Source organism: Prunus mume, linkage group LG6 (assembly GCF_029339155.1).
Source record: "Prunus mume cultivar Tortuosa linkage group LG6, ASM2933915v1, whole genome shotgun sequence".
NCBI lineage: Eukaryota > Viridiplantae > Streptophyta > Magnoliopsida > Rosales > Rosaceae > Prunus > Prunus mume.
In genome coordinates this window covers 3,549,721-3,577,146 of record NC_142703.1, presented here as the reverse complement: position 1 = coordinate 3,577,146, position 27,426 = coordinate 3,549,721, and the positions used below count along the sequence as shown (strand labels likewise).

Below are 27,426 nucleotides of genomic sequence, written 5' to 3'. Positions count from 1 at the left end.
ACATCAAAGATCAAGTCTTTCTAGAATCCTTCTTGTTGCCTTCTTGACGGGATCTGTAGAATCTCTTAGAGATCTCTAATTTGTCCACGCCCAATTCCTTCTCAACCAATGATTTTGAAGAGGAATATTTATTCTTGTGTTCCTTTAAAAGACTTTCTGGCTAGAAGACCATACACGATGGCATTGAAGCACAGAACATAATTGCATTAACTCATGGGTGCGTGTCTAGTTTATGAGATGTGGCGTCTGCAAGCACATGCTTCTCAGGTGCTGTTGTACACTCCTTCAAAGACATGACAGATAAATGAAAATCAGGGGGGAGGAAAAAAGGATGCCAGTATAGCCGCACGGCTAGACATTCTAAATATATTATACTATTTAAATGGTATAGCCGTTCGGCTATACTATTTCTTTTTTTAATTTAAAAAAAGGCCAAAAATGGCTATACGCTTTATATTTCCCTCTCTGCCTGGCTCGCTTCACCGAATCACTTCCCATCAAAGTCTTCAAGTTCAAGGCCAAAAAAGAGGTGGGCAATTCCTCATTTGAGCTATCATGACGTCTCCCAAGAAATCAAAGAAAAGCAAGAAAGATAGTAAGATTGAAGAAAAACTTAAGCTTAGTTCTAGTCGAGCCTAAAGCCCTGCAGACTCTGGCTCGTGGGATAGTTTCTTCAACCCAAGGTTTTTCTTTTCACTAAGCTTAGTCTTCAATTACTCTCCCTCCTGCTTTTTAGTGGAATGCATTCAGATTACTTGTAGTTCTAACTAAATATCTTTATATTTGGCTTATTTTGGAAAATCTATGATGCACATAAATCTAGAACATGTGGTGGATTTTGTTCTTTAATGTTAAATTCGGTAATGATGTTCATAATTAGAGCTCAAAACCTATAAATTGTGCTTTTGTTTAGTTAGGCTGTTGGAAAAATCGGCCTAGGCGCTAGGTGGCCGCCTAGGCGGGTCTAGGCGGGTCCATTTTTTTTTTTCCTGACTTTAGCTAAATCATGAACTCACTTCAATTTCTAATGGCCGCTATACAAAAATTTGCTTTTGATTATGTGTTTTGCATCCTTAAAAGAGAAGGATGTGGTCAAAAAGTTATTACTAGAGGGAGCAATAGATATTTTAGCATGTAAAAGTAGTATGTAATTGTTAAGAATCTGGTTTGGCATAAGTTGGATGAGTAGTTGGAAATCCTGACTGAATCAGACTTGGGGAATATACAGACATGCTGTCAGTGAGTCTATTTGTGTGGACTTTGAGAATGATGCAACAACTACTCACAGAAGATCTAAGGTTTCTAATTCAACATTCCATCTCAACCAGCTGCAATGGCACCACACAATATGATTCAAATGGTATGTGTTTTCTTTCATCAGATTTCAACTATCTTTCAATTTCAACCAATAGTGCTGACAAGAAAATTCATAGCTCTTGAATCTCATATTTTGAAAGTTATTCATTTGCAGTAATTTTCCAATAGGAAGCTTGGTTTGACTCCTGAGTATTCTGGAGTCGACTGATGATGACATTATCAGATATATGGAGGTAATGGCCATCAGCCTGTAACTACATATTACAGAATGAAAGCCTTGTTGTCTTGTTTGATTGCAAAATTTCTTTACTACTGAAGTAATTTTTCTTGAGATACTTATTGGAAAAGGATTTTGTTTTGTTTTCTTAATTTTCTTCTCTTATTCTACAGATGGTTTTCCATTAACAAGCAATCCAGTTGGGAATATCTCAAGTGGCCAAGTACTTTAGTATGAGATCTGCTCACTTTGTTGATAATAGGCGTAAGTATGAAGAATACCAAAGCTATATGAAAATTGATGGAGGTAAATCAGATAAAATCACAGTCAAAGATGAGCGCATGGAATCAAATCGGTTTTCGCTTATTAATTCCCTGGGCTATGAGCTTTTTCACTTAGGGAAGGCTGATGAAGTTTGCAGTAAGAGGAAGAATATATTAGATGACCCTTATGGAAGCTTTAAAGGACTTACAGAGGATGGACGTGATTCTAATGAAAAAATTCAAGACAATGCCCTGAAATCCGGCTTATCTCGATTGGTACCTTCTGTAAGTTTAGACGATAAGATTCTAAGTGCATGAGTTTGGTTCCACAGTCCCAGAGAAAGCCATCAACCATTTTCAGACTTTCTTTTAAAAGGAGATCCTGTGATGCAGAAGAAACCATTGAACAATGTAAGCATTCAAATAATTCAATTTTCTTTGAATAGAAAGAAAACTTAGAATATTAGGATTGATGTACATGTATATTACTGAACATTTCAATGATATATCCACAGGTCAATCAAAAAGGTTTTTGTATCAGCCTAGACCAGGATATACCATTCCGTGTTGTAGAGTAGAGAAGCCGACTTCAGGATCTTGGTCTGAGATTCCACCCTCAACTTTTAAATTTCGTGTCGAGAACTATTTCAAGTATGACTTTGGTTTTTTCTTTTGTCAAGACCAACCTTAACTGAATTTAGACATTTGCAACTAATTACTCTATTCTGCCTAGCTAATGATAATATTATTTTCTGTTGGTCTACCATCCAGAGATAACGAAAGTCCATTGCTCCGAACTACAGTCCATATACTCCAATAGGTGTTGATGTGTCAGTATGCCCCAAAAAGATACATCACATTGCCCAGCATCCTGAGCTTCCCAAAGTGAAAGCAAATGAGAAGTGTTCATTGTAAACATACAGGTTTTTTTCAGAATTGATTTATCTTGTTATGTTTTGTTTGTTATATTTGGTCAATATCTAATGATATTGCTCACGTGCGCCTTGTTGCAATTGCCTACTTATCCTGCTGCAATGTTTCTTGGTGATAGTGATGGAAAGGGGATGAGTCTTGTAATGTATTTCAAAGTTTCTGAGAATTTTGATAAAGACATCCCTCCTCAATTCCAGGACATTATCAAGGTAACTTCATTTTGTATGCAACTTCATCCATTTGGATAGGCATGTACTTTATTCTGATGGAAATGTGATCTTATGTTCAATTGGAACACTCAGTCTGTTGATATATTTGAATGATGCTTTTAGAAAATGGTTGACAATGAGACAGAAAAAGTTAAAGGATTTGCAAAGGACTCCACTGTACCTTTTAGAGAAAGACTAAAGATCTTGGCTGGGTGGTAAATCTTGAGGATATCGGTCGGAGTTCTACTGAGAAGAAGCTTGTACATGCATATAATGACAAACCAATTCTTTCATGCCCCCAGCACAATTTTTACAAGGTAAACATTGAACATATATGTTGCTGAGTGTTAAGAAGATGAAACAGAAAAACCATGTTGTTTGACTTTATCATGCTGTCTCACACGCAGGGTCCTAACTACTTTGAGATTGTTCTGGACATTCATCGCTTGAACTACATATCAAGGAAGGGTCCCGAATTGTTTTATGAACGTCTTAAAAAACGGAATAGCCGAGCGGGGATGATATCTTCTAAAATGCTCTATTTATGGAGTATAGCCAGTCGGCTATACTCTCTTTTAAAATATTCTGTTTATGGCTTATAGCCGCACAGCTGTACTTTTAAATATTCTGTTTATAGAGTATACCCGAGCGGCTAGGCTGTTAAAATATTCTTTTTTACGCGTATAGCCGATCGGCTATACTCTTTAAATATAACTATAAAAATCTGGATTTCTCTGTAGCAAAGGTGAGCCTTGAGATAATGAATCAATTAGACATGGTATGTATTTACGTTCTAACTTTGTTCCTCTGTGGGTGCTTAGGGTTTAGAGAAAATTTATGCCTTGTTTGTGTGTTGCATGTGTGTGAGAAGTGATATAATGATGTTGCTCATCTTTTTAGGTGCCCTTTGTCATATTTCCTAAATAGATTCGAATATTTAAATGGTATAGCGGTGCGTCTGTATTCGAATAATAAAATAATTACTAATTGAAGTAATTAGAAAAGGCTAAGATATTACTTAAAGACATATATATTAAATTAAAGAAGTTGGGCAAAAAATAAAAGCAAAGAAACTAATCTATTTGCCGGATTAGACCTCTCCCGAGGAAAGTTTCCTATGCCGACAAAATGTCGTCGGGAGAGGTCTAATCCGGCAAAATTGCATCGAGATAGACCTGTGCCGACGAAAGTTTGTCGGGAGTGGTTTTTTTAAATAATAACTATAAACTTAGTATCTTTAGGTCAGTGCATTTTTAATTTTTTTTTTTAGTAATTCAATAAAATCTTAGCCTTATTTAATTACTTTCATTAGTAATTATGTTTTAATCATTATTTATTTTGTGAATAATTTGTATTAAATATTTTAATTAACTTCATAAATATATTACTTAATAAATAGTAATTGGTTTTTTTTAATAAATTTTTTTCTTTAATAAAATACTTAAATACTAAATATTCACTGAGTAAATAATGATTAAAACATAACTACTAAATAAAGTAATTAAAAAAGAGAAATTCAAATTATGATATTTCACGGCTATATGTTTAAAATATTATGTTAATGGAGCCTTACAAAAACAAATTTATGTCCGGAGTGCTAAATTGAATCAATAAATTTGTGATCATGAAAATACTTTAGTAATTCACTGACTCACTTGAGAAGTTATTTTGTTCCTTGTGTACATATCCACATGACATGTTGATGTGATTTATCAAAATTTTCTCAAATTATTATAATTCGTGCAAAATAGTTATAAAATCCAAATTTTATACAAAAAGAAGGAACAATAAGAGAAAAAATCATAGCCAAAGGTGGTTCATATGGTAGATCCAAAGAATCATATGAAGATGAATCCATTATCGTAGAAAGGTTAGAATGGTGGTTTATATTTTATGGAAAATAGTATAGCCGCGCGGCTATACCCGGGTTTTTACAAATTTATTTTAAAAATAGTATTTCCACGCGTCTATACTAGGTTTTTTCCTAATTTTATTTTCAAAATAGTACAGCCGGTCGGCTATACCTGGTATGTTCTTAATATTTAAAAAATCGTATAGCCGCTCGGCTATACTTGGTTTTAAAAATATTCGCCGAATTGACTCAAACTCATCACTACGAACGCCGAGGCAAGAGCAAGCCGCCTGTGTTTTGTGCAAGGTTCGAATATCGCCTAGGCGCCGGGAGGGAGGACACCGATACTGTGGAGTTAGCGCCAGACGGCTTTGGAGGATCTAGGCGCCGAGAGGATCTAGGCGGCCCGGGAAGATCTAGGCCTTCCCGAGGGTCCGCGCCAGGCGGTGGGTAGTGTCCTTTTTTTCCAAATGAAGATGACGGCTTGCTGGTGCGAGCGAGCAAAGGTGACATGTATAGGTACTCGCCACCATCAATATCATACACGTGACTCCCGGTTCCGATGCCTCGCTTATTTAAATTCATCACCTCCAACAATGGCAAGATGTGGCTTTCCACGTCTTTTTTGCACATGTACAATGTAGTTCGTGTCACTCACTATATGCCAACTGCTTCTCAAAACGCTTGCTGCACCTTGTGATCTTGTTTTGGTGGCTTGGGGGGACGTCAGGAGGGGCATGGCCTCCTTGTTCTACTTGTTGCGGTTGTTGAGGCAGAGGCATGTCCTGTGCTGCCATGACTGCATGTTCTTGGGCTGCAGGTTCGTGAAACTGAGGTGAGACTTGGAGGCTCCAACTTTGTTCAAGTTCTTCTTGTTGTTCAGGCATGCCCTGTGCTGCAATGACTTCTTGGGCATGTTGGGTTCCACGTTTTTGTAATTGAGCAAATTCTTGGGGATAAGAAGGGACATACTTGTTAATTCCAGAGGAGGAGCCTTGTACTAGTTGTGCTGGTGCAGCAACTTCAGTTTCTTGAAACTGACCAAACTCTTGGAGGCCTTGGACTGATTGCGGATAATAAGAAGGGTTAATTCCAGAGGAAGAGCCTTGTTCTAGTTGTTGTTCGTGCAAAGAACTCCAGTTTCTTGAAACTGACCAAACTCTTGGAGGCCTTGGACTGATTTTTCATAACAAGGGTTAATTCCAGAGGAAGAGCCTTGTTCTAGTTGTTGTTCTAGTGCAGCAACTTGCTGTGGTTCAATTTCTTGAAACAGTGCTGTAAAATCTTCATTTTCTTGCTGTGGTTCCATTTCTTGAAAAAGTGCTGCAAAATCTTCATATTCTGGCCCAAAGAACTTGCTGTGGTTGTTCTTGTGGAGCAATGGCTTCAACTAAGGGCTTCAACTTCAGTTTCTTGAAAAACTGATCTGAGATATTCTCGCATTTGTTGATTTGAAAGAATTTCTTCTTGCCTTTGCAATTCTCTTTCCGCATCTTCTGCATGCTCTACATTGGGAACAGCTGCTGGAACTTCATTTGGGGGGTCTTCATTATGGTCATCAGCCATGCCTGATAGACTGATAGTGTTGTTTTGTTTCACAATGGTGCTTCTGATCGCAAGAGAAAAAGTGTTTCTTTGGGAGATAAATTTGGTTTGGGAGACTAATTTGGTTCAAGAGAAATGGGAAATGGGAAATGGATTTTCTAGACAGTTCAAGAGATTTCTTGATAATGGAGCCCAAATTACATATTAGTCTCCGGACTATATCTGTTATAACTAACAACCTGTATAATATACTTTGACTGAAGGAGACTATTACTTACTTGTAAATTTAACCATCTTGCTGGGGTAAAATATATTAATTACAGTAAACATAAGCCAGTTTGAGTTTAGGCTCTTGGAACATATGTACGAACAATAATGAAATCAAAAGCAATGTATCTTTGCCATAATACTCCTAGCAAAATGAATACCAGCAACCTTCATGAATTCCTGTTTCCGAACCAGTCCAAGATCATGACATAAAGTTTTCCAGCCTCCAGTGAGGACATGAATCTTGGTGACCTAAGTCTTGAACACCATTGGGTACTCGTTGCCAGCCATGTCATAAGTTGTTACATGGATTGAACTTATGAAGGCGCAGTACATCAACACAAGTGCGTACATGTTGAAAGTAATCCAATGGTTCTTCAACTGTGAGGTCATAGACGTTTTCAGATATTGCAACATCATTAAGAACCTCAAGACGGTATCGTCCATAACCCTTGTGTTGATAAGGAAGCAGTACCAATATCTGCCATCAACAAGCAGGCTTGTTAAAACTCAACAGCACCAAGATTGCACAAAAAATGAAATTTATTTGAACTAGAGCATGCATAAATAGCAACTGATATATACAACGAGCAAACCTCACCAATTCGCAACCGAGAACTATCGATAATGGTAAAACGTCTAGGCACGTAGAGCAAGCCCGCTCCTGTGTTTTGAGCAAAGTTCAAAATATCAGCCTAGGTGTTAGGCGGAGGACACCGACACTAGGGAGTTAGGGGCGCGAGGCGGCTCAAGGGTCTGGGCGCTGTATGGTCGTGGTCCTTTTTCTTCCAAATGCGACATGCACGGCTTGCTGGTGCGAAGGAGCAAAGGTGACATGTATATAGTGTGTGAGGAGGAGGAAAGTGTTGAATCTGTGTCTAATGTTTGAGGATTTTAGTTTTGTTATATGAGCAAGGAAAGAATCATTTATGAAAAACGGTATATGGAGAAGAGAAAGAGCAGATGAAATGAACAATGTTCAGTATATTTCTCTTGATGCAAATGAGCACAAACACACACTCAAATACATGACACAAGTGCGTACATGTTCAAAGTAATCCAATGCTTCTTCAACTGTGAGGTCATAGACGTTTTCAGATATTGCAACATCATTGAGAACCTCAAGAAGGTATCGTCCATAACCCTTGTGTTGATAAGGAAGCAGTACCAATATTGCCATCAACAAGCAGGCTTGTTAAAACTCAACAGCACCAAGATTGCACAAAAAATGAACGTCTGGGGTACCAATATACCCTTTTTTACCTAATTTTTAAAATAGTATAGCCGCACGGCTATACTCGTAATATTCGTGAATCGACTAACTCATCACTACGAACGCCTAGGACACAGAGCAAGCCGCTTCCAGTTTTGAGCAGGTTTGAAATATCGCCTAGGTGCTAGGCGGAGGACACCACACCGTGGAGTTAGGGTTAGGAGGCCTCGGGCCGATCTAGGCGGTGCCTAGGCGCTGTGGTATGATCTAGGCGGCTGGCGGGTCTGGCGCTGGGCGGTCGTCCTTTTTTTTTTTCCAAATGCAGATGAAGCTTGCTGGTGCGTAAGGAGCAAAGGTGACATGTATATAGTGTGTGAGAAGGAGGAAAGGTGACATAAAATAAGGAAAGGCGTAAGAAATGAGGGGTTTGTTTCGTGTGAAATAAAAGGAAGAGATAGAAAACTGTGTTTCTGTTGTTGAGAGAGTGAGAATTGGGAAGCAAATGAAGAGGGAATGAGAGATTTATAATTCCTGTTGGTCTTGGTTGGGGTAAAGATGATTTCTGTTCGAGCCCTGAAGCCGAAAGAACCTCCTGCACCGATATTTTCTTTGTCAATAGCTCTTGAAGCTGTTGCTTTGTTATGAAGATCTTAATCCTTCTTGTAGCAGCCTGCCCTTTTCTCAGAACATCCACAGATGAAATAATACCGTGACTGATCGTATCACTTGCAACAGAACCTTAAGAGGAATCATATAGTAAACCTTCCCAAGCTTCAGTTTGTAATTAGGAGGAGAAGCTCTGAGGCTTGCTATGGTACACTAATACCAGAGCCCGAAAAGTTCATCAACATGTCCTTAACAAAAGTTGGTGCCCTGAATTCTAAAACTTTCCCATCTGCTCTTCACAACCTCAAAACTTTCTCCTGCCTCGAGAGAACAAAACAGTTGCCCATTTTTCTTCAGAACTAGAGACAAGCTATATATGTGTATATAGTTATAGTACTGGCTAGTACTGGGATAATGGAGCCGATTGGGAGTATGTGTAGCTCTGAAAAGGTGATCCTATAACTTGCTTCAAAAGAGAGAGAGAGAGAGAGAGAGAGAGAGAGAGAGAGAGAGGATTTGTAGTTATAACTTATATTAACTATTGCATCATCCTTATGGCTTTGATGATGTCAAAAGAAGCATATTGTTCCAATTCTGGAATGAAGAGGGAGACAGCTTCAACTAGTTTTAGCCTTTTAATTAATTAGTTACTGGCAAAAGAGAGATAAAACAATAATTAAATAGAGGAGGTAAGGTGGGACTTAACTGAGCCCAAGAGAAACATCTCATTTTTTGGGTCTCCACTGAGGGAAGGTCCTTATGGCTTTGGAGAGAAAGAAAGATGGAAAAAGAAGTGAAATCAGAAGACAAAGATCCCCAGCTGACACAAAAGTACACCTCTAATGATTAGTTTATTGAAGATGTCTATTTTTGGTAATTAGTTTATTGAAGATGTTGGCTTACAATAAAATAGGTCATTTAAATGAGTAGATCCAAATCACACCTAACCCAGCAAAACTGGCCCCTAGATTTGGCCTTCTCTCAGTGGTCCATTTTAAACTAGTTGATGTAGTCTCTCTGGCTCTGCTAGATTTAACTGAACTCTTTGAGATGATAAGATAGAGGGCTCTTGGAAGTGAAAACAAAGCTAGCTAGGCTGCAGTGCAGATGCCCTTTTGTTGCTGATGGAGGTAAGAGGTAATTGATCGCATCCCATGAACAACAACTTACAACTTACAAGTTAGAAGTTAGAGAAGGAGACAAATGGAACCATTTAATTCTTTCTATCTGCAGCAGCATAGTGTGTTGTTTGGTCAAAGTGGGTACATAAAAAAACTGGTATTAGTTTTATGCGTGCAAAGAAGAGATCAAAGAAAGATGGGGTGGACCCCATATGTTTATGGAAAGTGGTCGCCTTCCCTCCAATTCCATTCTTCTTTTCTTGCTTGCAATTTGCACAGCTGAGGCTTCCCTCTACTCTCTATGTTCTTTGTTTATGTCCTTTCACTTTTGTCTTGGTTGGTTTCAATTTCAAACAAGTTCAATGAATCCAAGCCAACAGTTACAGACTCACAACATGAGGAGGGCTAAGACTTGCTTCTTCTTGTTTGACGTTTAAAGAGAGACACACCAGAGAGAGACCTTTTGCCCCTTATTTTGGTTGTTGGAGAAATAAAGGTATAGCCGGGCGGCTATACTACTTAAATATATTCGAATATTTTAACAGTACGGCCAACCAAGGTTATACTCTAAATATATATTTTAAAGTATAGCGGTAAGCTATACTGTAAAAATTGAATATGAAAAAGGTATAGCCTACTGATATATGAAAAATATATATTGAATATGAAAATTAGTATAGCCGGTCGGCTATACTGTAAATGAAAAATAATTAAAAGCCGTTCGGCTATGTTTTAAAAATTAAAAATAAATAAAATACAGATAGCCGGCCGGCTATACTCGCCAAAAATAAATATAATAACGATACAGCCATGGGTCTCAAGTATCAATGGGAGTTGACTTCAGGGTAGGCCAGTCTACAGTTTCTCAGGTGACTTTGAGATTCATTGAAGCATTGGAAGAATGTGCCAAGCACCATCTCAAGTGGCCTGATTCCAACAGAATGGTAGCTAAAGGGTTCACTCAGACATATGGAGTTGATTATCATGATACCTTTGCACCTGTGGCTAGGATGAATACTGTCAGAGCAAGAAGACTTGTCGCGATGACATTTCGTCCTCACATGTCTATGTCAGCAACTATTTGCCGGATTAGACCTCTCCCGAGGAAAGTTTCCTATGCCGACGAAATGTCGTCGGGAGAGGTTTTTGTTCCATTAATGAGTACATATCCTGTGCAAGTTTTTGTTCCAATATACGATACTTTACTTTGTACCAAACATATATTACCTAAATTGACAAAGTGGATGTGAAAAAAGCAGGTGACTTGTTTTCTATTTGTAAACACAAATACTATAACTCGATGCAAAATTGAAATAAAAATACAAGTTACAGAGAATGAAAACGACACTGACATGTTAAAGGTAGCGTTAGCTGCTCAATTTCATGAGATGCAACACCCCGACTCCGTTTATTTTCCTATTTAATTTAATTAAGGGAAAATATTAAATTACTCCTGGGTTAAGGGTGATTTTGGTCACTTTCTTATCCGGGAAGATTTTGGGACCGTGAGTGGTGTGGTTGTGTAGGTGGTACTGAGACGAAACCGTAGACAGGCGGTAGGCCTGAATCGGAGATTTAACGAAGTTTTGGCGATCAAAACTTGTTCGGTGGCAGAACCGTAATTATTTCGAAGTAAGTTTGGGGTAAAATCTGATTTTTCACATTTACCCTCACTTTCTCTCTTCCTCCCGCCTTCCCTTCCTTGCGATTCTCCCCTCCCCGCCACCGCTCATTCAACGGAAACCATTGTGCCGCCACGCCACACCCACCTCACCTCAAGATCGATCCTGCTCAACTCCCTCAAGTCCCGATCAAGACCCACCCACTTCCTTGCCGGAAAGCGAGAATCGCCGACGGTATCGACGGTTCGAATCGAAGTTTCGATCGGCGCTCGCCGCTCGCCGGCCCAATCCCGGTGAACCAGGTGAGGTTTCTTCTCCATTTCCTGTGCTCTAGCTGATTTTGGGTTAGGATTAGATCGAATTTGAAGTTTGGAATCGAATTGGAAACCTAGGTTTTGGCCGGATTTCAATTTGAAATTCCGGCCACTTGCCGTCCGAATTGGACGTTGCCGTAGTTGAAAAAGTTGCTCCATTCTTCGAGTAGTATCTAGGATTGGAAGGGTGAACGTTGGTTTGGAGATTTTCCGTCGCCGGAAATCTCTACACACCTACGCCGCCGCGCAGGCGCGCGCAAGGTGGGTGAAGTTGTTTTTTGTCCTGTTGAGATCTTTAGGTTGTCACGAAAGCGAGGATTTCGCGATCTCAATTTGATATCGCTTGATCATCGAACGGATTTCGATACAGCGCTATCCGGTTCAATAAGTTCACCGCTGGATCGCTTCCAAAATGAAGTGTGTTGATCTAGGTACTCTAGAAACCTGTAGGAATTCGCGGATCGTGAATTGGAGCCCGGATGTTCCGATTCAATAATGTGAAGTTTAGGAAATCGCGATCACCGTATACGGCGAAGCTTAATCCCAATCAGAATCGACCTTAGGATGTTCCTTGGACGGAGCGCACCGAACTTGGGGATTTAAGTATTTCATTCGTGAATTTCGCGGAAGTACGTGCTGTTAATCAAGGATTTGTATCTGGAATAGGTACTTTGTTGATCACTGAAGAAAGCGGACCTCACGGACCGCAGCTTGGGATTACTTGTGAGTGGATTTGTTTTAAGCATATGCATGGTTTTTAATTATGAAATTTTGTGCATATACTTTAAATGATGGTGACTTTGATTTAATAAGCCTTTGGTTGATGGATTTGAATATGTTTATATATCTTGGCTATATATATTTTGAGTATAGACATATATATTTGAGTACGATGATTATGTTGATATGGATTTTGGGATGGCTATCTATATTGTCTATGTATAGAGTATGAGAGGTTGTTGTGGTGAGATTGTGGAAAGATAGGAGTTTGATGGATGGTTGTGAGATGTATGAGTATGGTAGGTGAGTACCATTCCTAGTTACTAGGCTTCCCACACACGCTGCAGGCGTGTGGGGTGGGAAGGCTATGAGATTACGGGTCTCACACATGGCGCTAAGGCGGGCTGTGTGAGACACTTTCCATACGTGTCGCTGGCAAGGCCGCGATGGGAGAGAGTATGTAGATTGTTTGAGTATCATCACACACGCTGCTGGCGCGTGGGGTGATGATATCGTCCCGGCGCGCAGGACTTGTTATGAGATTTGTGAGCTACACGTGTCGCTGGCGCGGCGGCGGGAGCTATGGAGTTCCGCCCCTGACTACTCATCCCCGGACGCGGTTAGTGTTCGAAACTCCAGACTCACCAACAATCCCCAGCTGGATTGTCTCCTGTACATTAGTATGGAGAGGAGTATATTTTATATTAGAGTCCTATATATATGTATATTTATATATGGGTATGTACGGGTTGTTGAGAGTTGCATATATTTTGGGAAATGAGTTGTGGACTTGAGATGTGGAGATGTTTTGGACTTTGGGATTTTGTGTTTGAGTTTTTGGTTTCTGAATTGTGAAACTGCATGCTAGAGCATTATTTTTACATGGTGGGGTTACTATGTTGATTTAAAGTGAAACTTTATTTCTGTCCACTCACACCTTTTGTTTTGCGCCTGCATGAGAGTTGCTCCTGAAGGCATTCGAGCAAGTCACGAGCCCGAACTTGTCGTCGCTGATAGGGTCTCAGATAAATTCTTTCTACTCCTCGCTGCTGTAAACAAATTCTCAGACGCCCGTTATTGCCCATGTTAGGCTACTACTTGAGGCCGGAGGCCATTTTGTGTTGGATTGTAGTTTGTAAAAGCATGCTGGCAGTTGGGTTGTTTATTGTTGGTTTGGGCATTTTACAGGGAGACTCTGCAAAATTTTTGTAGGATGTCTTGGGTGTTAGTAAGTGGGCCCGATCGATGATGTCGGCACTAAGATGGGTCCGCCTGCTGGGAAATTCCGGGGCGGGTCCTGTCAGCTTGGTATCAGAGCATTAGGTTCATTTTCCTTCGACACTTGCACTTTTGCTGCATTGTTGATCTAATGATTCGATGGTTTCTTTGTGTAGAACCATGGCAACTCGCCGACCGAGAACACGAGGTCGTGGTCAAAGATGGGGCCCAAATCCTCCACCACCATCTCCGTCACCACCTCCTTCACCTCCAGCTCCATCTCCTCCACCATCTCCACCTGCCGGAGAGAATGCCTGGACTTGCGCCATGTGCTGAGTCAATTCACCCGCACTCATGACTACCGCTTATGGGAGGCGAGTACAGAAAGTTCGAAATTAAAAGGGTGAAAGAGCTCGGAGCCAAAGAGTTCATGGGTGGCCCAGATCCGCAGAGGCCGAGTGCCGGATTACTGATGTGGAGCGGATCTTCGAGGTACTGGAGTGTCCCGATGAAGATAGGGTCCGCTTTGGCTACCTTTCGCTAAAAGGGAATGCTTATCACCGTGGAAAGTCGCAAAAGGGGCTATGGAATCCAAACGCTATTACCGGGAGGAATTCCAAAGGATCTTTTCGACGGGCCTATCCACCTTCCTATCGCTATGCCAAAAAGACAAAGTTTTTGTATCCAAGCAAGGATCAATGTCGCGGCCGAATATGAGCACAAGTTTAATGAATCGCCGAGGTTTGCACCTAATTAGTGGCTATCAAGAGGACCGTGCGCACGCTGAAGGCGGGCTATGGTGGAGATTCACCAGGTTACCGCAGCACATATCCCAACATGAGAGCTTTAGCCTCAAGCCGACAGAGTATCTAGGACATGTGCCTTGGGTGCAGGAAGACGCCGGAGAGATGCGCAGGGATTGGGTGGCCCAAGTCAGGGTCCATCCAAGAGAGGAGGATCTAGTTCCAGCTCTGCTAGTGGCGGATGGTCGTGGACGAGGATCCGCCTGTAGTGGAGATCCGCCTCGCCCAAAGATGGACTCGCCAGAGCAAGAGCCTGCATCTAGCACACTAGACTCCTCCGTGCAGATCGGGTTGACATGTTACAGCTTAAGGGCGTGTGGGGCATTTTGCAAAGGATTGCCCTAATTCCATTCAAGGGGTAAACCAAGCTTGAGCGGCGCCCAAGATGCTATTTTTTGTGATGCAGTAGGCATACCAAGAGGATTTGCCCACCGATTTACTCCCTGATGTACCAAAGGTAGGATCGGAGACCACAGAGGCTGGGGTACCATGGTCAAGATCGTAGTCGTGGTGGTGCTATCTCCGCAAGGGATCTTCCAAAGAGGTGGCACCGCCATCTTCTGGGAAGAAGTGGCAGAAATTAAGGGTCACCGGGCGCTCTACCACTCGTGCTAGGGTGTTTCTATGACCCAACAGGAGGCACAGGCCACTCCGGACGTGATTACTGGTATGATCCCTATTTTCGGCTATCTTGCTCGTGTTTTAATTGACCCGGGGGCCACACATTCTTCGTAGCACACAATTTCGCACTTATGTTAGTGTGAGGCCGACACCCATGACAGAAGTTTTAGTATTTCTCTACCACAGGGGAAGTCATGTTTGCATCTGACTGTATTCAGAGAATGCTATGTTCAAGTAGAAGATGCATGGTTGGAAGCCAATTTGATCCCTTTAGAATTAGTGGATTTGGATATCATCTTGGGGATGGATTGGCCTAGAGAAGCATCATGCGTCCGTGGATTGTTACCGGAAGGAAGTGACACTCCGAGTCCAGTGACAGTACCAAAGTAATTTTCCGGGAACGTAGAATTCTCCCTACTTGCCTTATCTCTGCTATTACAGCTAAGAGATTACTCGAGAAAGGATGTGAAGGATTCTCTAGCTCATATCATCGACACCCGAGAGATCACCTTGAATCTGGAAGATATTCCCGTGGTTAGTGAGTTTCCTGATGTCTTTCCAGATGATCTTCCGGGGTTACCTCCTGAAAGGGAAATTGAGTTCACTATTGAACTTCTTCCAGGCACCAATCCTATCTATCTAACTCCTTATAGGATGGCACCAGCTGAACTCCGGGAGTTGAAGATTCAGTTGCAGGAATTAGTGGATATGGGTTTCATCCGACCTAGTGTTTCCCCATGGGGTGCACCGGTGTTGTTTGTGAGGAAGAAGGATGGGACCATGAGGTTATGTATTGATTACCGGCAGCTGAATAAGGTGACAAGACGTAACCGTATCCTTTGCCGCGGATTGATGATTTGTTTGATCAGCTGAAGGATGCCAAGTATTTTCTAAGATTGATCTGAGGTCGTAATACCACGCTGAGGATCGAGAAGAGGATGTCCCCAAGACCGCATTCAGAACGCGGTATGGACATTGAATTTCTGGTGATGCCGTTCGGGTTGACGAATGCTCCAGCAGATTTATGGATCTCTGAATGAGTGTTTCGACCTTATTTGGATCACTTTGTGATTGTGTTCATAGATGATATCTTGGTTTATTCTAAGACTTTGGAAGGGCATAAGAAGCACCTGAGGTTGGTATTGAGGACTTTAAGAAGGAAGCAACTCTATGCCAAATTTAGCAAGTGTCGCTGGCTGGATAGAGGGTGTTCCTGGACATGTAATCTCAACGGAAGGGATTTATGTGGACCCACGTAAGATTGAGGCTATTGTGAATTGGGCTGTACCCACAAGTGTAACGGCACAAGTTTTCTGGGGTTAGCAGTTACTATCGTCGATTTGTGGAAGGGTTTTCTTCGATAGCAACACCTCTCTCGCGGTTGACAAGGAAGGACGTTGCATTTGAGTGGACGGAAGAGTGCGAACAGAGTTTTCAGGAGTTGAAGAAGCGGTTGACCACCGCACCTGTTTTGGCTCTTCCTGATAACTCGGGGGGCTTTGTGATCTACAGTGATGCATCTTTACAGGGATTGGGATGTGTTTTGATGCAACATGACCGGGTGATTGCTTATGCCTCGAGGCAACTCAAAAAGCATGAGCGAAATTATCCACTCCATGACTTGGAACTTGCCGCAGTAGTGTTTGCTCTGAAGATTTGGCGACATTACTTGTATGGTGAGACCTGTCAGATTTTCACGGATCATAAGAGCCTCAAGTATTTCTTTACTCATAAGGAACTGAACATGAGACAACGGCGCTGGTTGGAATTGATCAAGGATTATGATTGTACGATTGAGTATCACCCAGGCCGAGCTAATGTGGTTGCAGATGCATTGAGTAGGAAGGCTCCTGCGAACTTAGCACATATTAAGGCGGCCTATCTTCCGCTGTTGGTGGAACTACGGAAAGATGGAGTAGAAATGGAGATGACTCAACAAGGTGGAATCCTTGCTAGCTTGCATGTAAGACCCATTATGGTGGAACGTAATTGCAGGCCGCTGGAAGATCCTGTACTCTGTAGGATAAGGGGAGAAGTAGAGAATGGAACGCGGAAGGATTATGCTATAAGGGGAGACGGAGCCTTGGTAAAAGGAGCTTGTCTATGTGTACCTGTAAGAATGTTGAGTTGAAAAGAGAAATCATGGAAGAAGCTCACTGCTCCACTTATACCATGCATCCGGGTAGCACGAAGATGTACCGGACGCTACGGGGCATATTATTCATGGCCGCATATGAAGGGAGACATTGCTAAATATGTGAGCAGATGTTTGATATGTCAACAAGTGAAGGCAGAGCGACAGAAGCTTACATCGGGACTCATGCAACCACTTCAGATTCCTGAATGGAAGTGGGAGCGTATTACCATGGATTTTGTTTTTAAGCTTCCACGTACTTCAAAGGGTCATGATGGAATTTGGGTGATAGTGGATAGACTTACCAAGTCCGCTCATTTCCTACCCATTAAGGAGACCTATCCTTTGACAAGGTTGGCAAAACTTTTTGTGGATGAGATTGTCAGATTGCATGGAGCACCTGTGTCCATTGTATCGGACAGAGATCCTAGGTTCACTTCTCGATTTTGGAGATGTTTACAAGAAGCTATGGGTACTAGATTGCAATTCAAGATCGCTTTTCACCCACAAACCGATGGACAATCGGAAAGGACTATCCAGACTCTGGAAGACATGTTGAGGTCCTGTGTGTTACAGTTTAAAGATGCATGGGATGTTCACCTTGCCTTGGTGGAGTTTGCTTATACAACAAATGCTATCATTCGAGTATTGGGATGGCTTTATGAGGCGTTGTATGGGAGGCAGTGCAGGACTCCTATTTGTTGGAATGAAGTGGGTGACAAGAAACTGGAAAAAGTGGATAGTATCCGAGTAACAAATGAGAAGGTGAAGATGATAAAAGAGAAGTTGAAAACTGCACAAGACCGACAGAAGAGTTATGCAGATAACAGGTCCAAGGATCTTGAGTTTGCAATTGGGGATTGGGTCTTTCAAAGTTATCTCCTTGGAAGGGTGTGATGAGATTTGGGAAACGTGGGAAGTTAAGCCCTCGTTACATTGGACCCTATGAGATCACGGAGCGAATTGGACCTGTTGCTTACAGACTAGCCTTACCTCCAGAACTGTCTCGAGTTCATGATGTGTTCCATGTATCCATGCTCCGGAAATACATGCCAGATCCTTCCCATGTATTAGAATACCAACCTGTGGAATTGGAAGAAGATTTGTCGTATGAGGAACAACCAGTTCAGATCTTGGATAGGAAAGAACAGAAGTTGCGTTCTAGATCCATCCCGGTAGTGAAAGTTTTGTGGAGAAGCCAAACTGTTGAAGAAGCTACTTGGGAACCCGAAGAGCAGATGCGAGCCAAGTATCCTTATCTCTTCCATTGACAGGTATGTGAATTCCGGGGACGAAATTTCTATAAGGAGGTAGAATGTAACACTCGACTCGCTTATTTTCCTATTTAATTTCACATGGAAAATATTAATTACTTCCAAGGGTGATTTGGTCACTTATCCGGAAGATTTGGGACCGTGAGGTGTGGTTGTGTAGGTGGTATCGAGACTAAACCGTAGATGTGCGTGAGGCCTGATCGGAGATTTAACGGGTTTTGGCGATCAAACTTGTTCGGTGCGAACTGTAATTATTTCAAGTAAGTTTGGGGTAAAAATCTGATTTTTCACATTTACCCTCACTTTCTCTTCCTCCCGCCTTCCCTTCTCGCGATTCTCCTCCCGCCACTGCTCATTCGAACGAAACCATTGTGCCGCCACACCACACCACCTCACTCAAGATCGATCCCGCTCAACTCCTCGGTCCGATCAAGACCCACCCACTTCCTTGCCGGAAAGCCGAGAATCGCGACTGACGATCGGTTCGAATCGAAGTTTCCGATCGCATGCGCCGCCTCCGCTCGCCCAATCCCGGTGAACCAGGTGAGGTTTCTTCTCCATTTCCTGTGCTCTAGCTGATTTTGGGTTAGGATTAGATCGAATTTGAAGTTTGGAATCGAATTGAAATCCAGGTTTTGGCCGATCAATTTGAAATTCGCCACTTGTCAGTCCGAATTGACGTTGCCGTAGTTGGAAAAGTTGCTCCATTCTTCGAGTAGTATCTAGGATTGGAAGGGTGAACGTTGGTTTGGAGATTTTCCGTCGTCGAAATCTCTCACACACCGGGCACCGCCGCCGCGGCGGCGCGCCGCAAGGTGGGTGAAGTTGTTTTTCCCCTGTTGAGATCTTTAGGTTGTCACGCGCGCGAGGATTTCGGATCTCAATTTGGATATCGTTTGACTATCGAACGGATTTCGCATATTGTGCGTTATCCGGGTTCGATAAGTTCTGACCGTTGGATCGTTTCCAAATTGAAGTATGTTGATCTAGGTACTCTTAGAAACCTGTAGGAATTCGCGGATCGTGAATTGGAGCCCCGGATGTTCCGATTCAATAATGTGAAGTTTAGGGAAATCGCGATCACCGTGGCGACAGGGTTTAATCCCAATCAGAATCGACCTTAGGATGTTCCTTGGACGGAGCGCACCGAACTTGGGATTTAAGTATTTCATTTCGTGAATTTCCGCTTTGAAGTACGTACGTTAATCAAGGATTTGTATCTTGAATAGGTATCGTTGATCACTGCAAAGCAGCGGAGGACTCCTCTGCACGGGCCCGGCGGCAGCTTGGGATTACTTGTGAGTGGACTTTGTTTTAAGCATATGCATGGTTTTTAATTATGAAAGTTTTGTGCATATACTTTAAATGATGGTGACTTTGATTTAATAAGCCTTTGGTTGATGGATTTGAATATGTTTATATATCTTGGCTATATATATTTTGAGTATAGACATATATATTTGAGTACGATGATTATGTTGATATGGATTTTGGGATGGCTATCTATATTGTCTATGTATAGAGTATGAGAGGTTGTTGTGGTGAGATTGTGGAAAGATAGGAGTTTGATGGATGGTTGTGAGATGTATGAGTATGGTAGGTGAGTACCATTCCTAGTTACTAGGCTTCCCACACACGCTGCTATAAAGGCGAGTGCCAGTGGGGTGGAAGGCCATGAGATTACGGGTCTCACACATGGCGCTGCGGTGTTTGCAGAGACACTTTCCATAAATGCGTGTCGCTGGCGCGATGGGTAGAGTATATATTGCTTGAGTATCATCACACCACGCTGGCGCGTTGCCGGTGGGGTGATGATACCGCTCTGCGCGCGTAGGACTTGTTATGATTTGTGAGCTACACGTGTCGCTGGCGCGCCGGCGCAGAGCTATGGAGTTCAAATCGCCCCGCTGGACTACTCACATCCCCGGACGCGGGGTTAATGTTCGAAACTCCTGTGTACAGATCACCTAACAATCCCACAGTTGGATTGTCTCCCCGGTACATTAGTATGGAGAGGAGTATATTTTATATTAGAGTCCTATATATATGTATATTTATATATGGGTATGTACGGGTTGTTGAGAGTTGCATATATTTTGGGAAATGAGTTGTGGACTTGAGATGTGGAGATGTTTTGGACTTTGGGATTTTGTGTTTGAGTTTTTGGTTTCTGAATTGTGAAACTGCATGCTAGAGCATTATTTTTACATGGTGGGGTTACTATGTTGATTTAAAGTGAAACTTTATTTCTGTCCACTCACACCTTTGTTTTGCGCTTGGACTGCATGAAAGAGTTGCTCAAGGCATTCGAGCAAGTCACGAGCTCCAACTTGTCGTAAATCTGATAGGGTCTGTATAAATTCTTTCTACTCCTGTTTGTTGTAAACAAATTACATGAGACGCCTTTCTGTTATTGCCCATGTTAGGCTACTACTTGAGGCCGGAGGCCATTTGTGTTGGATTGTAGTTTGTAAAAGCATGCTTTGGCAGTTGGGTTGTTTATTGATGTAAATTATTGCGAGGTTGTTTATTGTTGGTTTGGGAATTTTACAGGGGAGACTCAAAATTTTTGGTAGGATGTCTTGGTGTTAATAAGTGGGCCCGATCAATATGATGATAAAGTCGGCACTAAGACGGGTCCGCCCAGTGCTCGGGGAATTCAAGTGGTCCCACATGAGAAGTAATAAAGTTCTGCAAATATTCGAATAACAAAAGCTAGGATGCAAGCATAGATCTCAAAGATTTACAGATAAGGCTCCGATATTCCAACCCACAAACCACTTTCACCCTACAGATTGCATCAATTGGTAAAGTACAAGGGCATCGCCAAAATCGAAGTCCTTTATAATGCCTCAGCAATGATAGAGAGCTCCACAGACACTTTCTCGGCTATTGATTTGATCTCTTTCACTCTCTCATCAACTAATCACTGAGTTGCTCCTCCTGATTTGGTTGATTCTCATCTATCTGAACAGTACTAGCGGCTTCACTAGCTTGTGACCAACATCACAAATGACATCTCGGGTTCATAATTGCTTGGAACTTCAATCACTTGCTTCCCACCAGTCCCAGAATCTTTTCCGATAAGATCATCCTTCATGCGATTAGAAATAATTCCCACAAAATCATCCATATAGCTGTCCACATGATCAAGGCCGAGATAAAGGTAAACCTCCCAACACCGAAGAAACTGTTTCTTGTTGATTTTCAAACTTTTCTGGACATCCTCAATGACTCTAGTGTTTGGCATAAGTCGAGAAGGGTGTGTCTTCTTCGACAATTTTCCTTGCTTTAGTTGCGAAACTGCTGAGCTGACTGGTATTGCATGCTTGATTGGATCGAACTTATGAAGGCGCAGTACATCAACACAAGTGCGTACATGTTCAAAGTAATCCCATGGTTCATCAACTGTGAGGTCATAGACGTTTTCAGATATTGCAACATCATTGAGAACCTCAAGAAGGTATCGTCCACAACCCTTGTGTTGATAAGGAGGCAACACCAATATCTGCCATCAACAAGCAGGCTTGTTAAAACTCAACAGCACCAAGATTGCACAAAAAATGAAATTTATTTGAACTACGGAAGCACCAAGCTGTTTCTCTAGAGCATGCATAACTAGCAACTGATATATATAAAGCAACATATTGTAGATTTCCCCTTGCTGATCTGTTTTCCTCCGATCGTGACATACAACTCCCAGCTACCTTTGATCCACAACATCAATTGGACTGCTACCTAATTCAAAAAACAACAATTGATGTAATATTCTTACATTCCCCCTTCCCATCTTTTCTCCATAAAAGTAAGAAAATAACAGTGTTCTCGATGACGTGAGATAGGTGATAAAATTACCATCAATAAGAAGAACAAGAGGAATCAAGGATCAGAAGGTGTGCAGATGCAATACAATAAGCTGCTAACAACCGAAGTTGGCTATAGTACAAGATTTGGCCACCTGGCTATACTAGGTTTTTCCTAGTTTTATTTTAAAAGAGTACAATGATCCATATACTGTTTTATCTGATTTTTTAAAATAGGTAGCCAAGGCGGCTTTACTCGAGTTTTCCTTTTAAAGAATAGTATAGCCGAACGGCTATACTTGGTTTTTTAATATTCGTGAATCGACTAACTCATCAAGATTAACGTCTAGGGCACAACAGCGCAAAGCCCGCTCTGTGTTTTGAGCAAGGTTCAAAATATCGGCATAAGCCCTGTCGGGAGGACACCGACACTGTGGAGTTAGCGGCCAAGCGATTCTAGGCGTGAAGTGCCTAGGCGGATCTAGGCGGTCCGGGAGCAGTGGGGATCCGAGCGCCAGGGCGGGTCGTGTTCCTTTTTTCTCCAAATGAAGACAGACGAAGCTTCCTGGTGCGAAGAAGGAAAGGTGACATCAAATAAGGAAAGGCATAAGAAATGAGGGGTTTGTTTCGTGTGGAGTGAAAGGAAGAGATAGAAAACTGTGTTTCTGTTGTTGAGAGAGTGAGAATTGGGAGGCAAATGAAGAGGGAATGAGAGATTTATAATTCCTGGTGGTCTTGGTTGGGGTAATAAAGAAAAGGAAAGGATAAATTAGTCATCAACACGCATGCAGGAGAGGTCGTTAGTGGAGGGAGGCGCATTGGCATTGCTCACCAGTGCCTTTCTCGCTTATTGATTTCTTTCTAGTACTAGAAGCCTCCCATGTTATCGTCTAAGAAAGAAAGGTCTCTTGAGCTTTATAATCGCTTCAAGGGCATCTTCCACTAATATGACAAGGGACCATGAAATGTATTTTGTAGAATGTGTTGACTTTACAAATCCTTCATCCAACAAGAGATATCAAAGAGGTATGTCTTCTTTATCTTTGAAACTAGGAGTTTTTTTGTCTATGTTTATATGCAACGTGATATAAGCAAAATAGGCAACTGCTCACCTGCACTCCAAAAAAGAAAAAATTGTATCCATATTTTGTTTTGTCTATCACGAATGCATCATCTTATTCAACAATTTCACGATTAAAAATTGCAGTTCTGTATTCTTCATTTGTTGTATTTTTCTTGCAGTTTTTAGACTCATGTCCTCATTTCTGGCTTGTTTTTGAACTGTAGGATGATGTATTATTCAAAGTGCTCTTGCATCCGCTGTGTACTTGTTGAGCAGTAATGTAAGGAATTAATATCCTAGTTTTCCATTGTTTTAAAAGTTATCATCATGGATTCCTTTAACAAGATTTTTGGGTTTATATAGGGATGAAAAGAAAAGGTTGCATTGGAGGATTCGAATGGCAATTTACTTTTCCGTGTCTCGGATCTTTTCAATCCTGTACTCTTGTTCCATCTTTTCCTACTAGAGGCAAGATGCTCACTCTTGGACATTTACATATCTGCATTAATATTTCCACTTTGGCATGCCTCCTAGTTGTTAATTTGAAGTATATGGTATTGCAGAATAAAAAATAATCACGACATTGTGCACTTTCTTTTTTCTTCCTATTTTGCAATTGAGCTATGACCATCGGTGCTTTTGATTACCTTATTTCAAAAGATACCGGAATCAGATTTATGCAGAATATCTTTTAAGGTCTTTTCTCTTTCTACACCTTCTCTTAACTTATGAAATCTAAACCGTGGTGGGCTGTATTTTTCTGGTGTTGACCTCGTGACTAAACTATAAAACATTAACCCTCTACTTTTACATGACTTATAACTCATTAGCAACGCAAGAATCAATTTGGTTGACCTTACGGACAGTTGTTTTTAATTGCAACTCTTTGTATCTTTCATTTGCTTCTACCATCCTTTATGCATTCTCTTTTAGGTGCTTACGTAAAGTGTGTGATTCATGGAGCTTATTTGTGGAATTTCTAGTGGGTGGGCAAGCTACAAATCAATCATTTTGCAAGAAAAGAAAAGTTTCATTGGGTGGCTCGAGTTCTGGGAGAGGATTTTCTTGCACCAACAAAAATCATCTTACATTTCTTGATGATGAACCTGATGAAGAAAATGAAATGGCTGCAAGCATACCCAAAATGGAGGAGTTTTTCAAAGAAGCCAAAGAGTGCTTACTTTCACTTAAAATTTCTATTGAAGGTTTACACCAAAAGAATCTGTTTCCCTACAATCCTAATGTTCTTATGAACCAGCACGTCTCTTTGAAATGAGTTTCATTATGCTTCCTAAACTAGTGATTGCTCTTACTATAGGGTTTGATTTTATTTTGAATTTACTACATCCAACTTCTTTCTTTCACTTTTAGTTCCCTTCGTTCCTCGTGATCCCGACTTATCCAAACTAAGCTGGTTTCTCTTTGCTTGCAGCTTAACAAGATTTCTGTGAACTCGCTTTGAGGAAGAGAAATAAACTTCTAAAAGAATGAACTTATCAGCACAGATTTTTGCAGAGCATCATTTATTCCTTTGAGTTGAAGTGATAAAATGAGATCTTGCCAACCAATGAGGCTAATCTGGCCCGAAAACTTTGAGTTTTTTGAGTCAGCAAGCTAGGCCCGCGACAGGACAGAATGGAAAGAGTGCTTTGAGATCCTCATGACTCTTTGAGGCCATATATGGAGATTTTTAAGAAGTGAATGCACTTTGTGGATGAACGTTGTTACATTGAGCAGTGAAGGAATAGAAGAACAAGCACATTTGTAGTTAAGGTAATTTAGATTATATATGTATAGCCGAATTTCCAATTTTTTTCCTCAACAAGGATAGGCGAAGAAATCTAATTCGTAGATGGCATAGTCAAATCCACCAGATGAAGTGAAAGTGATAAATGGTTCTGATCACATGTTCATGTTTGTTGTCTAGACCAGTAAAGCTGTTCTCCCACCTCCAGGATATAATATTGCTAAAAAATACTCTTAAACATGAGCACTGTAATGCACTATCCATATTCGATATGAATAAACTATTGTCAAAGAAAATCACCTGATATTGGTGTAAATTAATTCTATCCAAACTATACCAGCTGCCAGAGGCAGTGGATAGAAAAGGACTTTACCTGATCTCAAGTCTTCCTAATCTCAATTGTCAAAGAAAACTTTACCTGACATTATGTACCCCAAGTCTTCCTTATTATCTCAAACATTCTTCTCATTTCAAAATATAAACTTCTGGTTTCCTTTTCCTTGTTACTTTGGATGATGGCGAGAACAACGTTACTGGGCGGTTTTACTCGGTATTTTCTGAATTTTTTAAAATAGAATAGCCGGTCGGCTATACTCGGTTTTTTAAAAATATTCTGCGAATCGGACTCGAACTCATCACTTTCGACGAACGACTAGGGCACTTAGAGCAAGCCCGTTCAGATTTTGAGCAGTGTTCGAGATATTGGCCTAGGCACTAGGGAGGAGGACAACGACACCGGGAGTTTTGGGGGCCTAGCACCGGGAGGATCTAGGCGCACCTAGGCGGCCTGGGTGGATCTAGGCAGCGCCTAGGCGGCATGGCGGATCTAGGTGGCTCAGGCGGGTCCGGGAGCCAGGACGGGAGGACACCGACGCCAGGAGTTAGGCGGTGCCTAGCGGCCTGGAAGGATTTAGGCGGTGCCTTGGCGGCTCGAAGGATCGAGGCGGCGCTGGCGGCTGGAAGGATCTAGGCGGCCTGGGCGGATCTAGGCGCCCTTAGGCGATCTAGGCGGCTCGGGAGTATCTAGGTGGCTCGGCGAGCCGCGTCCATAGTTATAATCAACTTAGGCATCCGTAGTTTTCAAAAATTTACAAGCAGCAAAACAGAGAAAGACGAATCATGGAGATTCCTTCAATCAACAACTCAGAGGGGAAGCAACCTCTTCTATCGCTGCACACCAAGAAAGGATCTTGCCACCACTGTACAATCAACAAAACATAACCAAATTTTCACAAAGAAGAAAAACAAACGCATTCAAATTTACAGATAAAAATACAGATAGAGAATTGTACGAAAGGGTTGCCATGTTGTAATTTCACGGAGAGAGCAAAATAAGAGAAGAGAGACAGAGCAATAGTATAAGATGGGAAGCTTTGTCTCTCTCGGGTGCGGAGGAACCTGTGTATAGTGAATATGAAGATGATTGCTAAACCCTAGCACACCTAACCCAGCAAGCTGGCAACTAGATTTGGCCTTCTCTCAGTGGTCCATTATAAACTAGTTGATGCTGATCTCTCTGCTCGGATAGATTTAACTGAACTCTCGAGATAATAAGATAGAGGGCTCTTGGAAGTGAAAGCAAAGCTAGCTAGGCTGCAGTGCAGATACCCTTTTGTTGCTGATGGAGGAAAGAGGTAATTGATCCCATCCCTTAGAGAAGGAGACAAATGGAACCATTTAATTCTTTTTATCTACAGCAGCATGGTGTGTTGTCTGGTCAAAGTGGGGACATAAAAAAACTGGTATTAGTTTTAGGAGTGCAGAGAAAAGTGGTCACCTTCTCTCCAATTCCAATCTTCTTTTCTTGCTTGCAATTTGCACAGCTGAGGCTTCCCTCTACTATCCATGTTCTATGTATATCTCCTTTCACTTTTGTCAATGAATCCAAGGCAATACACTGCATTTACAGATCGGAGGGCTAAGACTTTGTCGCTTCTTGTTTGATTTTTAAGGAGAAACACCAGAGACAGACAGATAAAGACGTTTTGCCCCTTCCTTTGGTTTGGGCCGGTTACCGCCACAAGACAAGAGATTCAGCTTTGGATGCTTCTCCTCCTAAATCCTAATGGGATGTTGAGAAATAACAGTGATAGCCGATCCGCTAAACTTCTTTAATGTATTCGAGAGTATAGCCACATGGCTATACTCTGTAAATACATTCGAAGAATATAAAAGTACTCAAGAGAACGAGATAGATCAAAGGCAAACATTCCCACGAAAAATATAAATTCAATAATTGAACTCTTAGATTGATTTACTACGAAATTTCTCTCTCTTCAATATTTGCTTTCAATATGTTGAAACTAGCAAATTCATAACACGAGAAATAGTTAGGCATAAAACCTAGTTTTTTTTAGAAGGTGCATTTGCTAACGCATGGAATCTCTTAATTATATTTAACTTTTCAAACTGACTTCAAAATCACTAGATTAACACACTAGCATGAAATATCGTTTATTGAGCCTCCCTTGGTGTAAAAGGACTATGACTTCATTAGCTAAAAGTGCTTTAGAAGAAGGATTGACCTCGAGTTCATTGACATCCTATTTTTTGTTGTTGTATTT

At 41.5% G+C, this 27,426-nt stretch overlaps 1 protein-coding gene and 2 pseudogenes across 1 annotated transcript; 2 read left to right on the top strand and 1 right to left on the bottom strand.

Annotated features, from left to right (window-relative positions):
- Positions 1 to 213: 213 nt before the first annotated feature.
- LOC103330481 (uncharacterized) lies at positions 214 to 3,866 on the top strand (annotated as a pseudogene).
- Positions 3,867 to 17,871: 14,005 nt separating this feature from the next.
- LOC148915857 (uncharacterized) lies at positions 17,872 to 18,246 on the top strand. Its single transcript, XM_089055007.1, has one exon. The coding sequence runs from the start codon at positions 17,872 to 17,874 to the stop codon at positions 18,244 to 18,246; it is 375 nt and encodes a 124-aa protein (XP_088911133.1).
- A 2,845-nt stretch (positions 18,247 to 21,091) lies between these two features.
- On the bottom strand, positions 21,092 to 22,129 carry LOC148915856 (histone acetyltransferase type B catalytic subunit pseudogene; annotated as a pseudogene).
- Positions 22,130 to 27,426: the final 5,297 nt, after the last annotated feature.

Bases quoted from the DNA above. Each gene is read 5' to 3' on its own strand.
- LOC148915857 (XM_089055007.1), top strand. From the start codon at position 17,872: ATGAGATTTGGGAAACGTGGGAAGTTAAGCCCTCGTTACATTGGACCC.